The 16,378-nt window shown below is 45.7% G+C and overlaps 3 protein-coding genes across 3 annotated transcripts; 2 read left to right on the top strand and 1 right to left on the bottom strand.

The window, feature by feature from the left end:
• The first annotated feature begins 896 nt into the window (after positions 1 to 896).
• Positions 897 to 5,591, top strand: echdc2 (enoyl CoA hydratase domain containing 2). Its single transcript, XM_056603674.1, has 11 exons — positions 897 to 1,234; positions 1,383 to 1,450; positions 1,589 to 1,676; positions 1,773 to 1,859; positions 2,274 to 2,366; positions 3,525 to 3,581; positions 3,865 to 3,927; positions 4,036 to 4,160; positions 4,772 to 4,822; positions 4,900 to 4,947; positions 5,232 to 5,591. Exons 1-11 carry the CDS (start codon positions 1,012 to 1,014, stop codon positions 5,307 to 5,309), a joined length of 981 nt encoding a protein of 326 aa, XP_056459649.1. The 5' UTR covers positions 897 to 1,011; the 3' UTR covers positions 5,310 to 5,591.
• zyg11 (zyg-11 family member, cell cycle regulator) lies at positions 4,636 to 14,640 on the bottom strand. Its single transcript, XM_056603673.1, has 18 exons — positions 14,193 to 14,640; positions 13,838 to 14,003; positions 13,454 to 13,665; positions 12,386 to 12,697; positions 12,165 to 12,278; positions 11,920 to 12,036; positions 11,423 to 11,563; positions 10,946 to 11,122; positions 10,744 to 10,808; positions 10,397 to 10,496; positions 10,049 to 10,099; positions 9,649 to 9,810; positions 9,502 to 9,549; positions 9,201 to 9,398; positions 9,013 to 9,065; positions 8,595 to 8,692; positions 7,778 to 7,951; positions 4,636 to 7,250 (listed from the first exon to the last, which is right to left on the bottom strand). Exons 1-18 carry the CDS (start codon positions 14,214 to 14,216, stop codon positions 7,234 to 7,236), a joined length of 2,229 nt encoding a protein of 742 aa, XP_056459648.1. The 5' UTR covers positions 14,217 to 14,640; the 3' UTR covers positions 4,636 to 7,233.
• Positions 14,633 to 16,291, top strand: LOC130393092 (cytochrome c oxidase assembly factor 7). The gene is made up of 3 exons (XM_056603675.1): positions 14,633 to 15,038; positions 15,234 to 15,374; positions 15,509 to 16,291. The coding sequence occupies exons 1-3, from the start codon at positions 14,933 to 14,935 to the stop codon at positions 15,952 to 15,954; spliced, it is 693 nt and encodes a 230-aa protein (XP_056459650.1). The 5' UTR covers positions 14,633 to 14,932; the 3' UTR covers positions 15,955 to 16,291.
• The last annotated feature ends 87 nt before the right edge of the window (positions 16,292 to 16,378 follow it).

Here is a 16,378-nt window from a genome sequence, read left to right as displayed (position 1 = left end):
GTCATGATTGATCCTTCATCCATCTATTCTTATTTTTTCCTTCTGTGACTTTTGACACAACAGACTGGCTTGTGTCACGAGAGACCCAGGTTGACCGTGCAATTGTGCAACCTTTGAAGACCAGCTCAATAATGCATGATCAGACTAGACATGGACAGACGGAAAACCTTACATCCACACCCGGCTTTGTCCTGCCATGGTGCCAGAGGACTGGACATCCCTGAGACTGGACACCTTCATGTTTATCATCACGTGATACGGCAGGGCACAGGAAGAAAAAAAGAGGATCAAGAAAGAGAGAAAAAGATAAGACAAACAAACAGACATAGCGATTTTTTTTTTTACAGTTCTTTATCAAAGGTACAGTCTCAAAGGGCTTAACAGGCCGTATATTTATGACAGCCCCTAACCCTAAAGGGTGTTCAAAGGGCAAGAAAAAGCTCCCTTAATTAACATGGAAGAAATCTTGAGAGGGAACGCAGAGTGGGGAATCTCTCCTTCCAGGACGGTAAGGAGTGCAATAAAGAGTTAGAAAGAATACAATTTTTACTTTTATTTTTATCTTCTTGGTATTTTATTTATTTATTTCAGGACAATGCACATTTATAAACATGTACAGCAGTGTGCCAGATTGTAGCCAAGGGGCTAATTTCCATCTGTAGTCCATAAGGCAGGTTGATGTTACAGTACAAATGACAAACGATATACAATAGTAAAATCAGCTATATAAAACAGGGAGAAACAGAAAGAAAGAAAACGATGCTATGGCCTACTGAATAGAATATACTAGACAATATACAAGACTAACTTTGCTTGCATTTGCAGGTTTGAATGACACCGAGACAGGCAGGTGATGTGTTTCCTGTCAGCTACCAGTTTCTAGTTTAGAAGACCAGGCTCCTCCTCCTATGAACCCATGCTTTGCACCGCCCCCTACAGCTAAAGTGTCTTAGCTTGACTCGTACCCTGTAAGAATCCTCGAATTCGAAACTTTCCGGAATACATTTCACCATGACATTTCTATGCAGTATCGCTGCCCGACGAGTGAAAATAATTCGTCCAGAGTCCAACGGTGGAACATTTGGGTTTATGTGGCGAGGAGGTGTGCAAGGCCTAGTGTCCGGTGACGTTCGGCTACCAGTTTGTTACAATCGCACGCACTCTCGCGGTCAACATACAGAGGCGACACCTTCAGCAGAAGTGGACGTGAAGCGGTTAGATGGGGAAGACACGGGTAGGCACTAGTTTAAGTTATTTAAATGAAGAAAATAGTATGTTCATTAAATGGATGGATATTTAAATCAACCCTGCCAAGCTAAATCGTTGAATAGTTTATAATTGAATAATGTAATGAAGAGAGTGCGTGTCTAATGTGTCCTCAGGTATTGTGGAGGTGGTCATGCGTCGACATAAGGCGAGAAATGCCCTGGGTCACGTGTTCATATCACAGGTAAACTTAAAACACACACACACACACACACACACACACACACACACACACACACACACACACACACACACACACACACACACACACACACACACACACACACACACAGAGATTGATACGAATATAATGTGTTTATAGATGCGTGAGATCATAACCTCGCTGTCCTGCGACACGGCCTCGCGGGTGGTGATCTTCAGGAGCATGGTCCCAGGGGTCTTCTGCGCAGGTGCACACACAAAAATCCATCTTATGTTTACAAGGACGACATTGCTGATTGAACGTAATGTGTAATGAATTGTATTGTGAATGTGTATTGATGCAGGTGCTGATCTCAAAGAAAGGGCTGCTATGAACAACATATCAGCCGATTCGTTTGTCCACAGACTGCGAACGCTCATGACTGATATTGGTGAGCTTTGCATCAGGGAATCTTAGGATTTGCATGCTACTCGCACTCTATTGTTCACACGGTCTATCTGAGGTTAACACAGTTACATTTATCCACCCAACCAGGTATTTTGTTGATAATTAGAGATAGTGCCTGTGCTGGCTCTATAGATAAAAGTAACGTGTCTAATTATTATTATTTTTATCACATTTCAATAAAGATCATGCCTGTAACATAGCGCACATTTTTGAGAAAAGTCTACTATCTTACATTGAGGTGAAATAAGTGTTGCAAAAGTATTTAGTCTGAAGTGTGTATTCCCACCACTGCTCTCAACACACGATTAAAAACTCAACTCAATCCCTGCTTCAGGTAGGGAGTGTGTTAACGACAACTCTGCTTTGATTACCGCTTATGTTTCCCCGGCAACAACAGCATCGATGCCCATGCCCACCATCGCAGCGATGGATGGAGCCGCCCTGGGCGGAGGGCTTGAGCTGGCCCTGGCCTGTGACCTCCGCACAGCCGGTGAGTGACCGTTGACCTTCAGCCTCTTTATCCTCTTTATCAGGGTGACTCCCTGTTCTCTAATCACAAAGGAGTGGGGGAGGTGTCGGGCCCTGAGGTGATAGCAGCGATAAGAGGATCGTAAAGGTAATAGCGACCTCTCTGGTGGTCTCTCTAATTGTACGACAGGGACTGTTAAATAGTAAAGGTCAGAAGGAGGTAATAAAATATCAATCGAATAGAATGCAACTTTATCCAGCTTGGGCTGGAAATGTGCTTTTGGCCTCTCCTCAGAGACCCCAAATTGTGTTTGATTACATTAGTTTGTTAGGTTCTTATTTAATAGAGCTATTGCATCTGGCACAAATACACCTTTTATGAACGTTGCCTTTAGCCCAGGGGGGTTTTACTACATTGCCTGAGGCTGATAACCCTTGATGTTGAGGGTGGCTGGTGACCTTCACTATGGCCCTAGCTTCTCGGGGTACTGCAGAGTTGTATGGAGCACATACAACTCTGCAGTATGTGCCTCTGTTCTCTGCCCGCCGACAGACTGCAGGAAGAAAGGAAGAAAGGAAGGAAGGAAGGAAGGAAGGAAAGCGTACGGAAAGAAGGCTTTGAAGTGGGCATTCTTGCAGGGTCTCCGTTTTCTGTCTGTGACCTTCCAAACCCCACCGCTGAAAATATAAAACCCAATGTGTGAAGATAATGAGGTTGCTTCAAGGCTGTTTGACTAAATGTCAAGGTGGACAGATGGGGGGGGGGGGGGGTCATTAAAATGTCCACTGTTGGCTCTTTATTTTCAGTCACGATATCGTCTGTACACCTGAAGAATTTGATGTGGTAGTAACATGTGAAAGCAGGGCTAGAGGACATGACCTTGTGCGCCCAGTGACTAATGCTGAGCGTGATGCATCACACTCAGCATAATAATGTGTTGAATCCACATGTGATTGGCTCAAGGCGTTGTTGCAGCTCAGTGATAGGTCGAGAGAGCCGACATCCGGGCAGAACAGGTGTTTGTCTATATCAGTTCGACAGAAGCATCAGTCAGCTTTTACTCCATCCCTGCAGTGCAGACCTTCAATTGTCCTCTGTGTTTGTGTGTGCGCATGTGTATGTGTTTGTGTGTGCGCATGTGTATGTGTTTGTGTGTGCGTATGTGTTTGTTTGTTTCAGCATATTCTGCCCAGATGGGTCTGATTGAGACGACAAGGGGGCTGCTCCCAGGGGCTGGTGAGACACACGTACACACACACACACACACACACACACACACACACACACACACACACACACACACACACACACACACACACACACACACACACACACACACACACACACACACACACACACAGCTATGTGTCTATTATATTGATAGTAATGATGCATTTAGTTTGTATAGTGCTTCTCATCAGTGGAGACAAATCCAGATGCGCTTCATTGGAAGCATGTCATGTGCAGGCGACAGCCAGGCAACAGATGCCATTTGACCTTGACCCTGTTTGCCCTGCAGGGGGCAGTCAGCGCCTCCCCAGGTTGGTGGGAATCTCTCTGGCCAAAGAACTCATCTTCACAGGTATTGTGTCTCCTAAGATTGTGAAGCGGATAGAGTTCTGACCGACCCCCTCTGTGTTTGTGGTAACACACACCGGGCATATCGTTGAGTGTGCTGTAACGTCGGCAGGTCGACGTGTGGGGGGGCGGGCCGCGCTGGGCTTGGGCCTGGTCAATCAGGCTACAGAACAGAACCAGACGGGTGACGCCGCCTACACAGAGGCACTCAGCCTGGCTCGGGAAATACTGCCCCAGGTACAAACATACAGACGGACAGACCAGTTCTGCTGCAATGTGTTCCTTTCACTGGCCTTGATTTCTCCCAACAACTCGTTACTCTCACTCCACCTTTCAACTCGTCTCCTTGTCTTTCCCTGTCTTCCACGTTCCGCTTTCAACGGTGAGAAAAGGAGTCTTTACATTTCTTTCAGGCCTCTGTCGTTCACAATTTCTCTCTGCAGTTTATGCACGTGGACAGCAGATGCAGAGTGGCCATTTAAGTGGAGATATTGACGTCTCACACACACACACACTGGTGTTTTGATCTCTAGAGGAAAGCAGAACAGCATTCAGAGGAGATCCTAAGAAGCAGAATAGCAATCCGAACACCGATGGACAGCTGTTCTTACCCCAAAACGTCCTACACACGTCATTACTTCACTGTTCACCAGATTATGTGCTGGGCTTTACTACTGTGGAGGACTGAGTGGATCATAATCTGGATCAATTTTAGATTGATCTCCTGCAATTAATTAAGACTAATAGTCACATTTAATTTTAATTTCCTTAAATTATCATATTGAAGAGGACCTTTTGTAGGCTGATTAAACCTACTTTGTTTTGTTTCTTTTGCTTCCATTCCTCAGGCTCCTGTTGCCATCCGTTTGGCAAAAGAGGCTATGGACAGAGGCATTGAGGTACGATTTAACACAGTCACGTCTTACGTCTCATCAAATGAAAGCACTCATATCCATACCTTCATGTGTCTTTCCAGGTGGAAATGACCAAGGCCATGGCGATAGAGAGGTTGTGTTACTCAATGGTAAGCATTCCCATACCCAAGCAGTAGTAAATATGCATCAAATAACTTTCGCAACCCCTGTACTGACAGATCTTTACTGTTTTGCGTAACTTTGGAGGTTTTTGAGAAGGGGAATACTGCAAATTGAATTTGCAGTATTGCAAAATGAGCACTGCCCTGCTTGTTTCAATCGCAAACTTAAAATAAACTAGCTTTGCTGAATTAGTCTTTGACCCTTGGATCACTTTTTGGGTCATGTTTTAATGAATATTCCTGGCAAACGGTTTATTATGCATTCCTTTCAGGTCATCCCTACCCGTGACCGACAGGAAGGAATGGCTGCCTTCCTAGAGAAGAGAAAACCTAACTATACTGGAGAATAACAGTATAATGTTGCAGAGACAATTCAACTATATTGGAGAATAACGATGTTGAAGACACCACGATATAGAATAACAAATGATGTTTTTTTGATTATAATATCAATGGTGTAGAAAATAAAAAGGCTGCTTTGAGTCCAGGATATGTTATTGGGCACAAAGAAATGTATGTATCAAACAATAACACTTAAAGTAGGCCATACATGTGATGCATCAAATTGTTATGCAATTATTTTCATTAAAAGACAAGGCTTTGAGCTCAAGGGATGTAGTCTTTATTTGAAAATGTCACCATATAGTCTCAGCATCAACATGGCACATTGGCTGCTTCAGCCTTACTAAGCTGAGGTGGACCATCAACACAGCCTCCACTAAAGATACCGTGGAGTCTCTCCACAGTGGGGGCCTTTAGCTTTAAAACCTTAACCCAGTTTACTGAACGAGAAGCACTGAGCCCCGGCCTATTGTGACCCAGCTCCCATCAGGGTGTGAAAAGAGGCTGTCACTAAGAAATGGCTTGGGTTGAAGATGAAAACCCATCTGTATGTTCCTTGGGCGAACAAAAGCCTTTCCCTTTATTCAATAGATGCTGGATCCATTTCACAACCCATGCAGTTATAGCAAGCACACGCAACAGTAGATCACAACAACCAAACAAGGTAAAGTCCATCCAGGAAAGTGCGCTTCCACTGCCCAATAGTGTTTTCCGACCTCCCTGCTATCTACGTGTGTGTGTGTGTGTGTGTGTGTGTGTGTGTGTGTGCAACGATCCCCACAGCATTGAGAAGGTGTCTTCTGAAGTAGCTTGAAAAAAAGACACCAGCTTATTCATGTGGCGTAGAGAATGATTTACTGGAGCTTGACGGGAGTCCGCCGCCAGGTGTGCGTCACGATGACTCACTGGTAGTCCATGATGCAGTTCCGCTCCTTGTGTGGACCAGCTGACTGACAGTGGCTCTACCAGTAAAAGCTTTTATTTTCTCCTGTTAGCTTAATAGTCGCTCTTTCATCATCATCATCATCATCGTGTAATCCAATACTAACCTCCTGATCAGTAAAGAGAGAAAAAGCAAAACACACAATAGAAACAGTATCCGTGCAACTTGTTTTTCTTCTCTAAGCTTTTTTGTGCAAAGTAAACTAAATAAAATTTGATACCATTAGTAAGGGCACGCACTCACACATATGCACGCACGCACAAAAAGCAGAAGATGCAGATGTATATTAGATACTTCCCTCGCAAACAAAGATGGGTTCGACCAACCGATGCATATTGTTCTGTCTGTGAAGGACATTAGTTTTGCCTATGATAAGAAAATGTATGAACATTATTTTTGGAGACCTGTAGAGGTATGGTTAAATGGAGTCACATTAAGCATATAAAAGTTCATACGGGATGGGGAAGTAATGGCCTACAAATCACCTGGTCTTCTAGATCATATAATATGCAATGTTTCCAACATCATTTTGGTACCCCATCAACATCAGAAGGTACAAGTCAAGGACCCATTGGGATGATAAGGAAGAGAAAGTGTACTAGTACTGCAGGTCTGCAGTGCTATCCCTTGACAATCAGGCAAGCATTCCTATAATGACCAGCGCAAGCATCCAGGCCAATTCCAGCATGCGCCAGCTCACAATGTCATGCGCATATTAAATGAACAGATCAACCAGTCACAAACCTAAGAGGGTTGCCCGTCAACATGTTCTTATTGACCACAACACTATGATGACACATGGGGAAAGTTTTGTTTAGGAACAAAAGCAAAAAGGAAGTAACGAGTCCTGTCCTTTTGTGTATAATCCTGGGTGCTGGTCAAAGTGTGCATGTGCGTGTGTGGTATAGGCACACATGCACACGCGCACTCAAGCAAATAGACTCCCGTTCTGCTGGGGCCGAGCTCATGGGGTTTGGTCCACGGCAACGTCAGGGAGTTTTGGTCACTGAGGAAAGATAGAGATTTAGAGAAGGGAAATAGCTTGGATCTGGTTTGAGTAAAGTTAAAGTAGATCTTAGAAAAAGGTTGAATTATGGTGGATTGTGTCTGCAACAGAATGATGGCAATGTAATTTATACATATGTCATTTTTTTTAGAACGATATTTTGTAGGTACTTTTCCCTTTATGGACAGGAGAGCGAACATGGACGGATAAGTTGGTCGAGAGACAAGGAATGACATGCAGCAAATGACCACAGGCTGGAATGCCACCAGGGTTGCTACGAGGAAATTCTGTCTACGAAGGGGAAATATATACAGGGTGAGCCATACACCCACCTCCAAGCCACCCCTTGTAATTAGCATTTAATGATTTAGAACAACGCGAGTCTAGTCTCCCACGCCAAAGGTAAGCTTCGATCTGCTCTTTGCATGTCCTTGTGTGCAGGGGGCAAAACCCATGCACCGACATTGTGCAGGGTTAGTTATGCACAACATTGCATGTTGAAGGCCAGCTCCAGCCAGCTCTGTTACCTCTGTGCGGTGGCTGTGACGGGGGCTGACCGCTGTGCCCTCTGTGGCGGCGGAGGCTCTCCAGAATGTTCTCCACCAATCGCCGGACGTCAGGGTGTGTCTCAGGGTTGCTGTGGACCTGCTCAAGCTGCCGGTGACCCCCCTCCTCCAGCAGCATGCTGCAGTAGCGAGGGGCTGCAGGCATGAAGAATTCAGACGTTCAGTTTAGTCGGTTCACATCGGGTCCTGCATCACATGAATTTCCGAGGGCTTTACTGGCCTGCATTACTAAAATGTACCACGCCCAATCCTCCTCCATGAAACTACCCTACCATATACAGGTCTATTAAGTGCTCTCCTGCCTTGAAGAATGTTAAAAGGTGACGAATGGACACTGCACTGTTAACTTGCAGAGGTTTACATGATGTTACGTGGGATTCAGCAGTCCTGCTTGGTTAGCCTTTGCTAGGAACCGACAGCTAAAAGGTGTGGAGTTACACCTTCTTTCCCGTTTCACTACGCAGATATTTAAACAAAGCGGAACTCATTTGAGCGAGTGGATGAAACATTGAGCTTGGGCTTTTAATAAGTATTTATATGGTGGCCAGGCTACATGGTGTTGACTTGAATCCCTCATCTACCCTGTTTCAAAGTTCAATAGTGCTTGCCCAGTTTGTGTTCGCTGTAAGCCAATTACACGGTTACAGATCCCCGCCTCGAGCAACATGACAAACAAATGAAATAAGTGCTTGCAATAGTGTAATACACTTGGGGGATTAAAAGCCTAGGCCGGATCTTTGGCGTTTCATTTGGAACGAATATATGGGCCGCTCCTCACCGTTCTTGCTACAGACGTGCTGCATGGCCCAGGCAGCCCAGAGCTGGACCCCCGGGGTGTGGAAGCACTCCAGCAGAGGGAAGAAGGGATTGAACGATCTATAGGACAAGATGGAGCCAAGTGAGATGTAGGCTAGGCCTTTGGGAGCATTCATAGCCAAACATGTGTTGGGACAGCGCCATCTGCAGGCTGATCACACATATCTAACTGCCAACTGCTTTCTCTTTTGTCTTCTTTTGGATGATGACAGAGCTCGTTATTCATTCAAGTGGGATTATCAGTAAATGTTTTTTTGTGGGTCAATCATTTGCATGCTTGTATGTGCGTGCCTGCCTGCCTGTGTTTTTGCTTGCATGTGTGGGATCTCTGCGTGTCTGCGTGCGTGCTCAATGAGGTAGTGATCCATTTCCCCCCTCACCTGTAGGCCACCATCTCGCATTCAGGCGTGGGCCACTTCAGGATGACAGAATGCTAGAGAAGAGAGAACGAGAGAGGCACGTTAGGGACGACTTCCATCCTCCACCCAGACAACACCAGTGGACCCACTCCGGGGGGGGGGGGGGGGGGGGGGGGGGGGCTTGTCTCTCTCTAGAACACGTGGCCTACCAGCTGCTCCAGCAGAGAGGACCGCAGGCTGAGGCTGAGCGTCCAGGCCTGTTCCCCACGCGAGGTGAGGTGTGCCAGGATCCCGGCGGCAAAGTAGCTGACCTCCACCTCGGTGCTGTGGAGCAGGGTGCGGATGTGGTCCAGGAAGCCCTGGACCATGAGCTGCACATGAAGGTCCCCGACCTCAGCGATGTTGTTCTGTTCCAGTAAAACAGAACAATAATGGCGTCTCCAGTTCCCTATACATCCGACACAATAATTATAGCAAATTTGTATTGGTAGTGTTTGTGTTGTGACTCACCAGCAAGCCCAGAACCTTCTGCTGAATGGAGGACTCTGTTGGGAAAGCCTGCAGAGGAAAAAACATAAATAAATCAAAAAGACACACTTTTATGGTTTTACAATTAGGATTAACCCCATCGCACTTACATCGTTTTTTCCCTCCTACCTCTAGGACATTTATGAAGAGAGTGAGCCCATCGTTCTGGATGAAATGGCTACAGGTGGTCGGGGACTCGTCCGTGAGGTTCCAGAGCGCGCTCAGTGTGAACTTTAGGGTGGCGTCTACCACGCTCTGTCCAGCCTTCTGCTTCACGATGTTCAGGAGTTGCTGAGAGACAAGAGAGAGAGAGGGCGAGAGTGAGAGTGGGTGAGAGGGAGGGCGAGAGAGAGTTTGGGCGAAAAGAGAGAGGGCGAAGAGAAAGAGAGAGTGAGAGAGAGGGCAAGAGATGAAGAGGGGGAAGAGAGAGAGAGCGAGATAGAGGGCAGCAGCGAGATAGACGAGTCAGTCAGTCAGTTTTCTGTCGACAATGCTGTACTCTATAAGGCACCATGTAGGAAACTCTTACCATCACTATGGACAGCTCCGCCCCCAGCTGTGCCGTCTGCTCTGTGGACAGCTGAAAAGCCACACACACACACACACACACACACACACACACACACACACACACACACACACACACACACACACACACACACACACACACACACACACACACACACACACACACACACCCTGTTAAGATGATTAGTGAAAAGCGCAGCGTACGCAGAACACACACGAGTGATCTACTTGACAGGCTTTTAGAGTTGTTTTTTCCAGAAATATGACGTCCAATTAGTAATGCAGGAAACAATGTGTGTATGACACACACACACCTTCAAGGCACAGACGCAATGCTTCTGCTATGTACCTTGGCAGCCAGTATGGAGATGATGGCCACAGCCATTCTCTGCATGTTCTGGTCCTCATGGTTACACAGCCACTGCATCACTAGCTTTGCCGCCTCAAACCTAACACACACACACACACAATGCACTGTCGCACTAAGAAATATAAATGCCCATCGACCGTTGGAACTTCTACTGTATGCATGGTGAAAACGGCCACTAGCTGTAAGCATAACACCATCATTTATGACATCATTAAGGTTCAGTTTGTCTGTTATGAGTTCGAGTGATCGGATAGCCATGTTGAGTCATGGCTTTGTAAAAAGGTTACCCATTGAGGTGCTTCACCAATACAGACAAGGTATCCTACCTGTTGAAAGGGACTTCCTGTAGAATACGGTCACTGCACAGAGACAACAGACAGTTCTTCTGCAGCTGGAGAAAGAGGACCCAAAACTGGAGGTTAGAGCAGCACCCCAACAGAGCCTGCCAGACGGGTTCCGGGTTCCCTTCTCCCGCGCTATCCTTTATGAGCAAATCTGTGTTCATAACCGAGAGCTAGGGGCAGGTACCTGCTGGTGATTGGGAAAGGTTCTCATGGCCTCCAGAAGCAGCTGGGTGACGCTGCTCAGCAATCGGACCGGCATGTCTGCGGCCAGATCCTGCTTGGTTAGGTTGAACACGCAGGCGCTGGCGGCCAGCTGGACGTTTAGGATGGCCGGGTGGTTCTTCATGCCCAACACCACCAGCTAGGGAGAACCGAGGTGCGGGGGAGGGGGATAAATCAAACTTAGAATGGGACCCTCCGTTTTAAGCGCGAGTTGCGGGATGCAAGAAACGTACGCATTGAATCATTCCATACAAAAAGGTTAACAACCTCACACCGTACACTCAAACAATGCAGAGATATGCTTAAACTAATCTTTGAACGATGAGAGCATTAGACACAACGGACAAATTGTACTTTTCTTTAAGTCAACATTGGGGGGGGGAAGGATATTTTCCCCCCCAATGTTCAGGGGTAAGACTTCGGTGGGATGCGGCGATACCTTCAGGATGTCCGGTCGTGGTTTCTCCATCACGTGGGTCAGGCTGAACAGGTGAAACAGCGCCTCTCTTACAAATCCTTCTCTCTCACTGTAACGACGAAGAGCCTGGCAAATCTGCATCTCATTGGCCTCCCCTGTGACCTTCACACACACAGACACGCAGGTGTGTCAGTGACAAGATAATAATATATCTGTTTGCACGTTTTCTCAGGGAACATATATATATATCTTTTTTTATTATATTTAAATATAAATCGTAGCTAATTAAATGATTAAATGTGAGTTGGATTAGCAAGCGGTTTCAAAATCTCCACCTCATCACCCTCAATTGACAGCACGAGTGGGTGTGTCCACCCAGATGTAAGCTAGATGGATAAGCCTACCAGTTGGTGCGGTCATACATCATACATGTAGCGGAGGCTCTGCGCCTCGCCTATAGGCGGCTTCGAGAAACCCTGAGTGATGCATGCATCATGCATCTGTTCCCTTAGCTGTACCTTGAGGCTCCCTTCACCAGAGAGGAAGTCGGAGAAGCCAGCACCTGTTGCCAGGAGTCCTAGGAAGGCCATGCCAGGTCTCTCCTCGACGAATGTCTTGATGGCAGCATCTGTCACCTGCAAGAATCAAATATGCATAAAACATACAATCTAAATACATCCTGGTCTAACCAACACAAACTCACGCTGGCACACACATCAACCCAAACACATCGACCTACACACACACATCAACCCACACACACCTGCTTCCTCCCTGACACGTCCAGGGAGACGAGAGCGGGCAGGATTCCCGGCTGTCCGAGCAGTTGTCGAGCCACGTCGGACGTGAACTGTTTATCGTCGCTGATGTCCAGGTGCTGCACAGGACACAAATCACACTCAACACCGCAGTCGTCGCCTTGCTACCGCTGTATAAGAAAGGGCTTCTCGTCGAAAATCCACCACCCCGAGGCCTCATGCTCACCTGCAGCGCGTCCAGCTGACCTATGACCCCCAGCACTTGAGCGGTGCTCATCTCCAGCCTCTTCAGCTGGTGCAGCGTCAGCGAGCGCAGCCTCTCCCGAAGCCCCAGCAGCGGCTTCAGGTTGGTGACCGAGGTGTTGGACAGATCCAGGCTCTCCAGCCGGGGCAGAGCGCACACGTCAGGGAGCCCCGCGTCGTAGAACTCTGCGTTGGCTAGGGAGAGGGAGCGCAGGCCCCGCAGGGAGCTGAAGCGACTGGACTCCTCCGGGGAGGACATGGTGAGGCCGGTTAGAACCAGGCGCTGGAGGGAGTCCTGCAGGATGGGCATCGAGGAGACATTAGGACAAAGGGTCGGGGTAGTAACACGTTAAACCCAATGTTTTGGTCACTCTCATACGGATTACTACCAGATTACGGCTGTGCAGGTTATAGTGTCTTGGTCTCAAGCAGAAACGTTTCAACGTAATCTTGATAATAGTAATATTATCGCTACATAGATGGTAATACATACTGTTATTCACAATTCCATACTGGTAAAAAAATCGGAGACAAAATATATAATATGGTGGTGGTGGTGCATCTAAGTTGCACAATCACAAACAATAATTGTTTGCAAACTGAAATAACATTTATGAATAAACATTTGTTGATTTAGCTACTTTTCAGATAATGTTAGACGTCATTCAATTTGCTGTAGTTATTGGCAAGATGTAAGGGCTATTAATTGATTGTCATTTGACAGCTATTAGTGAATGAAATGTCCACGACAATATTGATTTTTTGTTTCCAACTGTCTCTTCTCTCTCTTCACAATCTCAAATCTTACCTACAGCACCTTTAAAGAGCAACGTCATTAAGGTAGGTTATCTAGATGCCTCCAGGTAGGCAAAAGACATAGGGAATCGAAACCCATTACCCTTGGGCTGTCGTAGACACCACATATACCAACACATACACATACACCTATACACATACATATATATATACATACATACATACACATCAATTGTGGTAGGTTCATTTGTTAAGGTGACACTAACGTGTACTATCATCCTATGTACTGCTTTACCTGACTTTGTTTATTGGTGGCCAGTCCATTTAGTATATCTGAGATAGTGAGGTCTGCATTGACCCTTGCAGCATCCAGTTCCACCAGCTTGTGAGGACAGAGAGCTTTCTGGAATGCTTCCGCCGAGATCCGCGCTGTTCGGATGCAGGCTCTCCTCAAGCGCAGGTACTCACACTTCCGAAATACACCAACTGTGCTGTCATTCAACAGCCCTGTGGTATATAGATCATAGTTAGAATGTCCTTCTACAATAATTGGTAATGGGTCAGCTAGTCCTATGTAGGCCGCGCCCATATGCCCTAACCTAACCCAAAATACATTTAATGACATGGCTTTGCCTGCTTCATTTAATTTGAATGGTAAGACAGATAAACACAGACAGACCTTCAGTGGCCATCTTTGCCAGCAGCTGATCTGCCAACTCCTGTGGGAAGAGCACTGCTTCTCGGAGGCAGAGAGAACCATCAGCGTGCTTCACACAGAAACAATCGAGATTCTGGCTGACATAGGTCAGGCACAGGTCCGTTAACGATGCAGGGGAGGCATCATCCTGAGAACACATAATAATAGTGTTTTTGATGTAGTCACGTTATACATTGACTGGATACATAAAACATACGGAGCGCAGGAAGCACATAACGTTATGGGGCCAATACTCGTAAACACTTCTGAACGTAAAGCATGTAAAAGGAACCATAACGACGATGTGGAAAATCTAGATTAAATTAATAAAACTTACCACGTTGAGGAAATCACTAGCCATTATTCAAGATAAATAAATAATTTGACGAATACACGAACAACTCAACGCAACAGCTGCTCAGACTGACTGTCAGCCGCTTCAACGTGAAGTTAAGTCTCGATGAGCTGGGTCCGGTTGCCGGACAAAAAATTGGTCTCGATGAAAATATTTACAAGACAGGTAGACGACAAGCTATTTGAACATCCATGTAGCTATTATCTAGCTAACCGGGTTCTTCCGTGTTGCAAAATCAGAGTCGAGGTAAACCCAAAACAATATTGGGATTGTCCAGTATTCATTGTCCAAATATTTTTGAACTGAATCGTTGCTGTTCCCGTTTCCCTGAGTAAACAACCTGTCAGATTATATTTTCCAAAAGGGGCTGTCTATTTTTGACTAAGCAGATCGTAAACAAAGGTCACAACACTGGAAGTATATCAGAAAGAGGCTGAACTACGGAAGCCGGGCGGCTGGATTATGCAAGGCAGGAAGACTTAAATCAGCTGGGTGGGCGCATGGGTTTAGCATTTTGTTGAATAACAGTACAAAGAGGAACATTTAAAGACTTATTTTATGCAACCGATAGGACTATTGTAACCGAGAACCTTAATTGTAGGGAGATATATTTTGATCAGTTCCAGTGATTCCAACAACAGCACGACAAGGTCAAGTGGTAGTAGTTGTGAGACACTTGCTTAATCTTAATCTCTGGTTAGAACCACAAACGAATTAGTAACATGGCTGGTCTTATAAACTTTGAAGATGAAAATGAGGTGAAGCAGTTTTTGGACAATTTGGGCGTGGAGTACAGCTTCCAGTGTTACAAAGAGAAGCAACCCGAAGGTATATCTGCGCTCTCCATTCATTCAGTGCTGAATGGCATATTTTTTGTAAAAACATGTTGATGTCATTATATCATGATGGGTGATTTGCTAAGACCATCACTCACTTATGAGCTTATTCGTTTTGTAATGTCACGTGTCTTACATGGTGTAGGCTAATCGTTGATTTGATTACTTTCTTCAACCTATTCAAAAGGTTGCCAAAGGCTAGCTGACTACTTGGAAGGAGTAAAGAAAAACTACGAATCTACGGCAAAGGTGCTCAAACATAATTGTGAAACAAATGGACATGGCGAGAGTTGCTATAAACTTGGGGCTTACTATATATCAGGCAAAGGTATGTAGGCCTACATGAGGCCAGTTACTATTTTTTTTTGGCACACACAAAATAAAGTGAGAACAGGCAATTGAGTACACACAATACGATGGCCATGCTAAATTGAATTGTCTGTCCCCCAATGCCTCAACCAGGTGGACTAACCCAGTGTCTGCAAACAGCCTATTCCTGTTTTATGCGCTCCTGCAACACTGGAGGAAAGAAGTCTAGAGATGCCTGCCATAACGTTGGCCTGTTGGCCCACGATGGACGGGCCATGGAGGGTGGGACTGATGCTGCAATCGCTAGGCAGTATTATGAGAAGGCCTGCGCAGAGGGCTTTGCTCCTTCTTGCTTCAACCTCAGCGCTTTGTTAATCAAAGGAAACGCCACAGGCTTGGCGCCAGACATGCCCATGGCCCTGAAGTACGCAGACAGGGCCTGTGAGCTGGGACACGTGTGGGGATGTGCCAATGCAAGCCGTATGTACAAACTAGGGGACGGAACGGAGAAGGATGAGAAGAAGGCGGAGGAGCTCAAGAACAGAGCGCGGGAGCTCCACGGCATCGAGAAGGAACAGCAGCTAAAGTTTGGGGAGTGAGACTCGTAACACAATATCTGTGTTGGATATGCTTTTTTGTTGATTACGGTTAATTGATGTAGATCATTATTGAGACAATACCGTTTATTTCAGCAGATAGTTAACAGTTGTTGAGGTATGAATGAAAGAAGCTACTACCAGTTCAAATTGGTTCATTTCCCTGATATACAGTACAAGCCATACGTATACAACTGGGCTGTGCGGTTGTTTGGTAATCATTTGTTAAAAGGTTTTCCAAATATAATTAAAACAATTGTCATTGTAAAACCCACTTCATTTACTTGTCAGATAGTTTAATCTATGTTGAAATAAATAATGTATTTACACAAATTGTGACACTAGTCTGATGCCCTGGAATTTATTTCTTTACCAAAAAAAAACACAAATTCACAATTAATTTTACTACAACAGAATTTTTTCATAG

Source organism: Gadus chalcogrammus, chromosome 12 (genome assembly GCF_026213295.1).
Source record: "Gadus chalcogrammus isolate NIFS_2021 chromosome 12, NIFS_Gcha_1.0, whole genome shotgun sequence".
Classification (NCBI taxonomy): Eukaryota; Metazoa; Chordata; class Actinopteri; order Gadiformes; family Gadidae; genus Gadus; species Gadus chalcogrammus.
Note: the sequence above shows the minus strand (reverse complement) of the source record. Positions and strands in the feature narration are given on the sequence as shown.

Bases quoted from the DNA above. Each gene is read 5' to 3' on its own strand.
- echdc2 (XM_056603674.1), top strand. From the start codon at position 1,012: ATGACATTTCTATGCAGTATCGCTGCCCGACGAGTGAAAATAATTCGT. The intron at 3,582-3,864 runs GTGAGACACACG...TTTGCCCTGCAG, and splicing joins GGGGCTGCTCCCAGGGGCTG to GGGGCAGTCAGCGCCTCCCC. The intron at 4,948-5,231 runs GTAAGCATTCCC...CATTCCTTTCAG, and splicing joins AGAGGTTGTGTTACTCAATG to GTCATCCCTACCCGTGACCG.
- zyg11 (XM_056603673.1), bottom strand. From the start codon at position 14,216: ATGGCTAGTGATTTCCTCAACGTG. The intron at 11,123-11,422 runs GTATCGCCGCAT...GGTTCTCCCTAG, and splicing joins CACGACCGGACATCCTGAAG to CTGGTGGTGTTGGGCATGAA. The intron at 7,952-8,594 runs GTGAGGAGCGGC...TCATGCCTGCAG, and splicing joins GCACGTCTGTAGCAAGAACG to CCCCTCGCTACTGCAGCATG.
- LOC130393092 (XM_056603675.1), top strand. From the start codon at position 14,933: ATGGCTGGTCTTATAAACTTTGAAGATGAAAATGAGGTGAAGCAGTTT. The intron at 15,039-15,233 runs GTATATCTGCGC...CCTATTCAAAAG, and splicing joins CAAAGAGAAGCAACCCGAAG to GTTGCCAAAGGCTAGCTGAC. The intron at 15,375-15,508 runs GTATGTAGGCCT...TGCCTCAACCAG, and splicing joins TTACTATATATCAGGCAAAG to GTGGACTAACCCAGTGTCTG.